Consider the following 9,889-nt stretch of genomic DNA (forward strand, 5'->3'; position numbering starts at 1 on the left):
GAATCATGGCAGTAGTAACAAACTGAACTGTGGAATTACAATAAACAGCTTTTTAACGAAAAGTAAATGATGCAGCAAAAATAAATAGGCTACATGCCTGTACGACTTTATTTAAAACGTTTTGAGCACGGTAGCAAGTCAGGGATCTCATAATGATGGAAAAGAACCGCTTTTGAAAGAACAGGCTTTTCAACCGGCTCTTTGAAATGAACTATTCAAAAGAACCGATTCGTGGACTTCAGCGGTCTTCACCCATCACTGGACGCGATTCTGTTCGCTGCGTTTGCGCATGTGCAAAGCATCAAAGGGCAAAGATAAGCCCTCACAACGTGAATGACAGTAAATAAAAGACAATAAAACTCACTAGATTTGTTCAAGTTTTTTATTTAATGGAAAATACACTTTAGCATTGAGAAAATAATTTTTTCACGATCACTGCAATTTTTTTTTTTGCAAAGTTTGCTATGGCACTACTGTATCCTTGAGACCACTTATGAAATCCAGCAGTAATGTGGAGAATAACAGAACAAGTGCAAGACCTACTCATGTAGGATGGAAATCCCAATAATTTGTTAAATACATTTGACTTGTGAAGCACAGAAATTTCAGAACTTTAATTGTATTGCAGACAAAAGAATATCATATTTTCTAATAACCTGATAAACACAAAATAATCACTTTGGCTTGTTCTAATCTGGGTTCTTTTTTTAATATAGAACTTATAGTAATTATACAGATTTAAGACAAATTAATAAAATTACTTTATACTATCAAATAATAAACCAAAACTGCTGGTGCATGAGACGAGTTTTCTGACTTCAACTTGTAATGGTTATAAAAGAAGTGAATTAGATAAATTCAGCATCATCTTATCAGAACATTTGTAATTTCCAGGCAAACTAATGAACTTCACTCCAGGTGAAAATAAAGGAGTTAAAAGAAAAAATATCTATAAGTTGGCATTTTAAAGAGTTTTGCGAGGGCGTTTCATGAAGGACAAGGTGTAATCTCCAGAAGGTGTGGGTTTCTGTCTCTTCATCTGCACTTGAGACTGAGCCGTGAGCTGCAGTTTAATGGCACTAGAGTTGATCTTGGCCGCAGAAAGCAGCCCCTTCATTCCCTTCATCTTCTCACTGTGGAAAGCCACCACCGGCCCTCCCTGCACTATGGGTGGCTGGGAAGGTGAAGGTGTGGGACTCGGGGATGATGGCTCATTTTTGCCATCGGACTCTTTACCTCGAGTGCCAGCAGAGGAACGACGCCGTCCTCCTTCTCCACCCACCTTTTTGGGAACTGGATTTTGAGCGGGCAATGCTGCACTTGGAGACGATGGTCCTGCTTGTTCATCTAACTTGGATTCTCGCCTCGGGACCCGTCTACGCCCCTCACGCGGGTCCTCGCTGGATTGATCATCGTCGTCCACTGGTTCTGCATCTTTGGTGATGATTGACACTTTTTGCCTGATCTGAGAAAGAGTGAATACACAGAGTCTGATTATAAATGGCATTTTAATAAAAACTTGAAATAGACCCTTTTCACATTTCCAGGGTTCTCAGAAGTGGAAGTCATCATATTTAGGTAAACCTATTTAGTGGTAAAGGGGAGACGACAGCAAATATACTTTTTGTATTCCCATCAGCTCTAATGGCCAAAGAAAAAAATCCATGATAACGTTTTAACAACTTTGTAAAATAGAGAAAAATAAAAGAGAGAATTTATATATATATATATATATATATATATAAAATCTAATTAAAATATGGAATACTTCACTAGATTCAGGATGTTAATTACTGTAGAAACGCGTAATCATAGCCTGGTTAAAACTAGACCATTCTCAGTAGTAACTGAGTTATGGTCTGGCAAAGCTTCATTAATAACTCATTTCCAAAAGGGCGTCACCAACGGACGTCGCTCAAATGCCTCTGGGCGTAGTTGGACCGACCTAAAACCAATCAGAGCGATCGTCATCGTGTAAAGCCATATGCTGCGTCCCAATTCGCCTAAGTTACACTACGCCATAAAAGTATTTACTCTTTTTGTGAAGAAAATGTATTTACTTTTGAATGTATAGCAAAAAAGTAGGCAAGCTTTGGGACAGATTACTTCGTCATCTTTATCGGACGGATCTGTCGCGTGCATCCTGTCATGTAAACTGCCCTGTCAATCATCTTGTCACAGTTAAAATCCTCTATTAAATCTAATTTAATTTCCTACCGTTTCGGAGAGAAATGTAGTAGCACGTTCATCTGCCAGTGGGTCTTTCATGGAGACTGTCCTCATGTGTTTGCAATTTGAATATAATAATGCATTTAAAAGTTGAACGGACGTCGCTCAAATGCCTCTGGGCGCAATTGGATAGACCAAAAACCAATCAGAGCGATCGTCATTGTGTAAAGCCTGCCTCAACGTTTCTGATTGGTGCCCCGATTTCTAGGCCATGGAAATGGGCTTGAATGAGCTCTTTGCCAAACTACTTCTCGAGCAAATCTGAATTTGCCAGAAGTTGTCTGGGTTTTCCTAGGCTAGCGTAATCACAGTCTATTGAGCAAATCGAGGGATTTTACCTGTGCATCAAAGCGACTAAGGGACTGAACCAGGTAGGTGGCCCAGCCTACATGAAGCACTGGCGTGAGACTTCCTTCTTCCCATTTACAAATCCCATCATAGAACCGGAGTAAGTGAGCAAAGCACTCTGGGTCCTGAAGGGCAGACAAAGCAGCGACCTGTCTCGGCTGGTCCTTTGAGGTAAAAGCATGAATAGAGGACAAGAGAAAGACTTGTTTACAACCTTGCTCTAAATTATATATATATATATTATATCAAATGTTTTCTTTCATGCTTAATTAAACAAGACCTCTTTTTCCATTTCATCAGCCCCTTCGCCACCACTTTCAGCAGCAGTTGTTGTCTCTTTAAGAAGGGTGGGAATGACATCATTAGCAATGTCAAAAAACTCCTTATAGATCTCCTCATCCTCTCTGCAGTAGTTGTAACTGTAGACCAAAAAAAAAAGTTTATGTATAGTTTATGTAAAGTTTATGCATTATAAAAGTTTATTATCTTTTGTTCTTAACAATATAAATATTTTATATATACACATGCACATTTATACATTTTTTTATATAGTGTACATACATACACTGCCATTCAAAAGTTTGGGATCGGTAAGATTTTTTAATGTTTTTGAAAGTCTCAATACAGTAAAAACAGTAATATTGTGAATTTAAAATAACTGTTTTCTATTTGAATATATATTTAAAATGTAATTTATTTCTGTGCTGGCAAAGCTGAATTTTCAGCATCATTACTACAGTCTTCAGAGTCACATGATCCTTCAGAAATCATTCTGATATGATGATTTGCTGCTCAAGATTTTTTTTTTGATTATGATTATTATCAATGTTGAAAACAATTTGTTTCAGGATTCCTTGATGAATAAAAAGTTCAAAAGAACAGCATTTATGTGAAATAGAAAGCTTTTGTAACATAATACAGAAATACAAAAATTCTGTAAGAATTTTTTTTAAAGAAATTAACACTTTTATTCATAAAGGATGAATTAAATTGATCAAAAGAGACAGTAAATTGACTTTTTAACTTTCTATTCATCAAAAAATCCTTAAGAAAAAAATTCTACACAACTTGTTTTCAACATCGATAATAATAAAAGTTTCTTCAGCAGAACATCAGCATTAGAATGATTTCTGAAGGACCATGTGACACTGAAGACTGGAGTAATGATGCTGAAAATTCAGCTTTGCATCACAAGAATAAATTACATTTTTAAATATATTACAATAGAAAAAAGTTTATTTAAATTGTTATAATATTTCACAATATTATAGCTTTTACTGTATTTTGGATCAAATAAATGCAGCCTTGGTGAGCAGAAGAGACTTTTGAATGGCAGTGTATAGGCACAAAGAAAAGATACGTCAGAGGGACAGAGGGTAGGAGATAGCTAATGCTGTCATGAAGGAAGAGGAAACAGGAAGAGCAGGAAAAGGAAGTGGATGGGAGTGAGCAGTAGTTCTAGGCGTGCTTTGTGCAGACATCCTTTAGGACTTTGGAATCAAGTATTTTTAGCACTCTGTCCGTCAACTGCACTGTGTTTAGAGGGAGGAAAGTACAGATTGTCTCTGTCGACAGGGACCTATGCCAAGGCTAGGACAGGAATGAGCATTCTAAAGACTAAGGACAAACAGCATGAGGCAACACAGACAATGCTGGCAAACAACACATTTTCCTTTTGGCATGAACATTTAAGAGGCTTGATGCGTTTTCAATTTGTCATCTAATCATGACTGTGCAGTAGTAACAGACACATTTTAGTTTAGAGACTGATTCAGCCTTTTTACATAAATCATTTTCTTTACTTAGGAATGCATCACAAGCATTAAAGGAACAGTTCACTTCAAAATGAAAATTCTGTCATCATTTACTCCCCCTCAAGTTGTTTCAAACCTGTGTGAATTTCTTTCTTCTGCTAAACACAAAGGAAGATATTTTTTAAGAACGTCTGTAATCAAACAGTTGATGGACCCCATTGACTTCCATAGCAGGAAAAAAAATACTATGGAAGTCAATGGGGTCCATCCATTTCGGTTACTGACATTCTTAAAAATATCTCCTTTTGTGTTCAGTAGAATAAAGGAATTCATACAGGTTTTAAACAACTTGAGGGGGAGTAAATGATGACAGAATTTTCATTTTGAAGTGAACTATTCCTTTAATGAGTTAAAATGTATGCACCAGTAACAAATGAACACTGCCCTCTGCTGTTAAAGTCTAATTAAAATAACGAATATGCTGCATTTTCAAAAGTGAATTACTTTAACAGACACAACTAAAAAAATCTATTTCATTCAATGGTCAGATTTCTATGATGCTTGACTTACTCTTGCATTACTGATGCAGCCTCCGCCCAGGAACGCAAAGCCTCCTGGACATTTCTGTGCCTGTAATAATACCCTGCTAGATACATGAAAGGGTAGATGTGCTCGTTGTTGTAATATTTTTTAGCCGAGTCAACAGCCTAGGGAAAACCAAACAGAATAGTGCAATTTTAATAAATGACAACCTTGTAAATATCTGTGATATATACTGATATAGCTGTAATCATATATACCTTAAGGTGAATAGAGAGAGGGCTTTCCTTGCCAGTCATGGGTTCCTGATCTTCAAGGTCAGCCAAAGTGCCCATTGCCATGGGATACCTTCAACACACATTCAGAAAGAGTTATATACAATAATCAGATCAAATCAGTGCCTTGATTTATAAGAAACGAGTCATACCTTTCCAAATCACCTCGATCATACAGCAGCCACAACAGCCTCTGAAAAAAGAAAGAAAATCTGGATGACAATAGATACTTAAATATGCATATGTACAAACATAGATACAGTGAACAGTATATAATAGACATTTATAGATAGAGCAGCCAATAGAATGCAGGAAACGTAGAATGATGCAATGAAAGTTTAAAACAAATAAAAAGACATACTTGCTGGAGCTGGAGTAGCTCTGTACTGTCTGTGTGCAGATCTAGAGAAGGATTGATGGCGCAAACCATGAACGCTACTTCCATATTCCTGTTGCACTTCATGTAGGAGCCTTTAAGATATAACCAGCTCTAAGGAGAAAGAGAATAAAATAAATGAAGCACAGATTTACAACAAGTTAAAGAACTGTCTCACATTTACACAACCGTTCAAAAGTTTGGAGTCGTAAAGATTTTTGACATTTTTAAAAAAAAAGTCTCTCATGGCTTTAGTCATTTGATCAAAAATACAGTAAAAAAAAAAAAAGTAATTTATTGCTGTGATGGCAAAGCTAAATTTGCAGCATCATCGCTCCAGTCTTCAGTGTCACATGATCCTTCAGAAATCATTTGAATATGCTGATTTGTTGCGCAAATAACATTTATTATCCATCTTGCAATGTTTTTGTGGAAACTGAATATAATGTTCAAAAGAACAGCATTTATTTTAAGTCTTTTGTAACATAAATGGTTGTCACTTTGAAACAACTTGCATCCTTGTTGAATGAACATTAATTTCTTAATGCTGACATCAAACGTTTGAACGGCATGGTGTTTATGAATATACAGTAGTGTTTATCATATCATGAATAACAGATCATTACGTACCCTTTCATTGACTCCAGCACTGACAGTCTGACCTCTTCGGTCTTCGTTGCCCTTCCCATGCCATGTGACCTCTGCAGTCTCTTCCCCACCCTTGCCAAAGATGACCCAGGCATGATCTTCCGAGAGAGCGAGATGAACATCCTTCAGGCCCAACACCTGACATGCAGCTACCACTGCAAAGGCTACTCCTGAGCTGTCCAGCTTTGTGCCTTACAGAAAGAGAGACACATATATTAATCTATAATACAAGGTCAGATTTGTTTAATGTCATTTAATGTGTGAAAGTCTACCTGTGATGAGACTGAAAAGGGACTGAATATGTGCCCGGTCCTTGAAATAAGACCGACTAAGACTGTTCCAGATCACATCTGAGACCTTTTTCACAAGCTCACGGCTGGAGCTGCCAGTCGGTTTGCGGAACTGGGACATGTCCACGGCACCACGAATCTGGGCCAGGAAGCGTTCATAAAGGGCAGATACGAGATTCAGCTCAACTGTGGGGAAGCAAGAGTTGGGACTGTCAGGTTTAAGAGGTTCAAAGCGAACGCCCGGGACATTGACGGGAACAACTCTGTTGACAGCCAGGAAGTGCTCTACGAAACCCAGCACTAGGGACAGCAGGGCCAGGTCTGGTTCTGGGCTGTTAAGCTCGGACTCGAAAAGCTGCACCACTCCATCGATGCCCCGAAGAGGGAAATGCTTCTTCTGAGCCGACCGAATCCCCATGGCTAGTGGTTGAGTTCAATCCCAGTCTGATGCAATCTTAAAAATAAATAAATAAATATTATAACACACAATACAAGCTTTTAATTGAAGTACAAAGAATGCATGTCTTGTCTAATTAATGAGTGTCTGATACTGTGAGCAGGAGTTTAGGATATTATTTGCTTACTAGAAAATAATTATTTGGAATTGCCATAGTAGTTACAGTCTTATTATACTACAGTACATTAATATATACCATGGTACTGCATTTTATTAACATGATCAATCAAACTATGATACTTTTTGGTTTAAAAGAGGCCAATAAGTCAATATAATCTATGCTAGGGGAATTCCCAGACATGTGTAAGACCATGTGTCACAAGTTAACAAATCACCACGTAATATTAAATATTATAAGTAAACGTTTAAATCCAAAATAAAGCTTTTGGGCTGGATGAGCATGACATTAAATTGGCTGAATATTAACTGGCTGAATACATGTTAAATGATGAATAATTAAGAGTATAATATATTCTGAAGGGAGAAATTTAACCCAGCTGTCTAACTGTATACTACAATGATAACCCAGATATTATCCACACAAAAAAGCAGCCAGTGCTTGAAATTTGAGCAATGAAAACAACGCAACTGCAACACATGTGAGTCTGGGCGACATCATCTGCGTCATGAGGCTGCAGCTAGCTAGCTCATTCAATAATATCAGTTTCTGGTGTTTTTCCAGCTTAAATGGCGTTTTACAGTGAACGGATTGGTCTCTCCTGTCTTTCGAAACAATACAGCGTCGCTTGGCTGCATTCTTACTACATACCTTTGTTGAAATTACATCCACATGCTTTTGTTTTGCCCCGTGCTTTTGCCGCGCAGATGAGAGACGGACACTCCTACATAACACCGGAGACATACACAATCTGTTCGGACGTCAAAACGTTGAATCGCCTGAGTTATGCTTATTCCTATTGTGAACATATCGGCGAAATTAAAGTACTTCCTGTTCTCTTCAAGCACTTCGGGAAATGTAGTCTTCTAGGGCATCTTTGCGCATTAATGACGGTTGGTGAACCTACTTTTGGCGCATTATCGCCACCAGCTGGACTGGAGTGTAAAACATCGACGGGATATTATTTATTAGTGCATTTTATAATACTTTCTGCTATCTAGTATAATATAGAACGTTGATGTTTTAATTGATTTCCGCTAACTAAACTTGTGTGCCACTTTGTTGTAATAAATGTGTTTTTGCTTCTGCCTTGACTAGTCAGTCCTCATTCCTCAACCATCAGGTCCATTATTGTTATTTTATTGCCTCCAGGTTGCATAAACTGTTAAGTATAGTCTTACAAGTTCAAGCTTTTTTCTTTAATGCTGTTCATTACTGTTTTAAGTCAGTTACATAAAAATGTAGATAATCTACTAAAAAGAATGATTTCTCCTTGACTAACCACATACTAGCCTAGCCATAATAGCCTAGCCTACTTGCCACAGTCTTAAAGGCCCACTGAAGCTCCTTGAAAACGTGCAGCATTATTCAGTGTGGCAGGGCAGGGCCGGACATATCAAACAGCTCCTCCCCTTTTTAAAATAGAGTTTAGTTTATGTCACAGCTAGGCCAGAGCCGTTTAGCTCAGTACCACAGTATCTTCCTCATCTCTAACTGTTTCTCCTGCTAATCTTGTCCATATGGCTTTAAAATATAGCACACTATATTCAAATGGATTCAATATTCAAATGGGTCTGATCAGCCGCGGCGCTTAGGTCCGGGCCCACCCATTTTCTACTATGGTTTTGTATGTTTCTTCATTCGGATCTATTTGCGATCCATTCCATTCTAAACAAACAACGCAGTTTACATGCTTCGTCCTTGTTACATTATTCTTTAAGATAATAATTAATAAATGCACGCATAATTATCAGTGAACTTGATAAATGTTGCAGATATGTTTTACTATGCATGCACAAACAAATGCCTTTCAACTTATGTGTGCAAAATTCAGAATAAAATGAATGTGCAGCAATTTGTACAAATAGAGAGTCTTTAGGCCTACTATATGTGTTGTAGCCATTAAATAAGCTCATTTAGTTTCATATTTGTTAAAATATTATAATGTTATTTTTTCATCTACTGTATGTTGATTATGAAAAGTGAACCGCACGAGTAAGATAGGATGCGCAATATATCGAGAGACATGGTCAGACATGATTTTGACCACTTAATTAAGTTTTGTTTTGTAGAAAGACTTTTTTTAAGTGAATTTCGTTTTGTATAAATTGTATCTTAATTTTAATATTTTTTGATCAACCAATTGTCTGGGTTTAATAAACAAGAAGCAAATATAGCAGACAATATAATCATGGAGGCGCCCGCGCGGTCACTTGCATTGCTCGTGAACAGGAGCGCATCTCATCCTAACTTAACGAAACTCAGCGTATGCCTCACAGACATGAAATATATCTTAAGAAAGCTTGAAATGTCTTTTTAACAATTTAAAACGAAAAGAAATAGGCTACTCTCTGATTATGTAATCCATGATGTGCATTTCTCTCTATAGGCGCAAGATGGCGATCGTCAACTTCATCTTTACAGCTGTTGTTGCTGTTAATAAACTAAAAATAATAGCCCTATAATTTTATTAAACAATAAATGAAATGAAATTGTAATTGTATTAAAAAAAGCAACAAAAAAAAATCCTATTTAAGTTGGGGTTTTTTTGGCTTATTTTAACTGGCCCATCCATTTTTTCGGAGGCCCACCTACAATCAAAATCCTGGCGCCGCTTGTGGGTCTGATATGTGCGCCGACTCGCACATATGATCCACTCTCTTTCTCTGGACCGGAGCAGACTGTGTGCGCTGCGGCGGTTCACATGACACTAACCTGAAACTAGACTTAATTCGCCCCAATGAAAGCATATTATATATAGGCTATTATATATAGGCTGTCTGAACCGTTCCCTGTCCCCTATATAGTGCACTATGTGCAATTCACCATGTAGAAAATAGTTAATGTGTGAACA

The 9,889-nt window shown here is 37.4% G+C and overlaps 1 protein-coding gene across 2 annotated transcripts; it reads right to left on the bottom strand.

Moving 5' to 3' along the window:
- Positions 1–365: 365 nt before the first annotated feature.
- Positions 366–8,410, bottom strand: men1 (multiple endocrine neoplasia I). 2 transcript variants are annotated; one of them, XM_081349211.1, is made up of 10 exons: positions 7,687–8,410; positions 6,443–6,914; positions 6,153–6,361; positions 5,508–5,636; positions 5,299–5,339; positions 5,132–5,219; positions 4,902–5,038; positions 2,858–2,996; positions 2,568–2,741; positions 366–1,465 (listed from the first exon to the last, which is right to left on the bottom strand). In XM_081349211.1, exons 2-10 carry the CDS (start codon positions 6,876–6,878, stop codon positions 965–967), a joined length of 1,854 nt encoding a protein of 617 aa, XP_081205337.1. In that variant the 5' UTR covers positions 6,879–6,914; positions 7,687–8,410; the 3' UTR covers positions 366–964. The 2 variants fall into 2 exon arrangements, with proteins under 2 accessions (XP_081205337.1, XP_081205338.1); XM_081349212.1 differs by having other exon boundaries at positions 373–1,465; positions 2,568–2,735; positions 7,687–7,874.
- Positions 8,411–9,889: the final 1,479 nt, after the last annotated feature.

This window comes from Scardinius erythrophthalmus, assembly GCF_964197995.2.
Source record: "Scardinius erythrophthalmus genome assembly, chromosome: 2".
NCBI classification, from domain to species: domain Eukaryota; kingdom Metazoa; phylum Chordata; class Actinopteri; order Cypriniformes; family Leuciscidae; genus Scardinius; species Scardinius erythrophthalmus.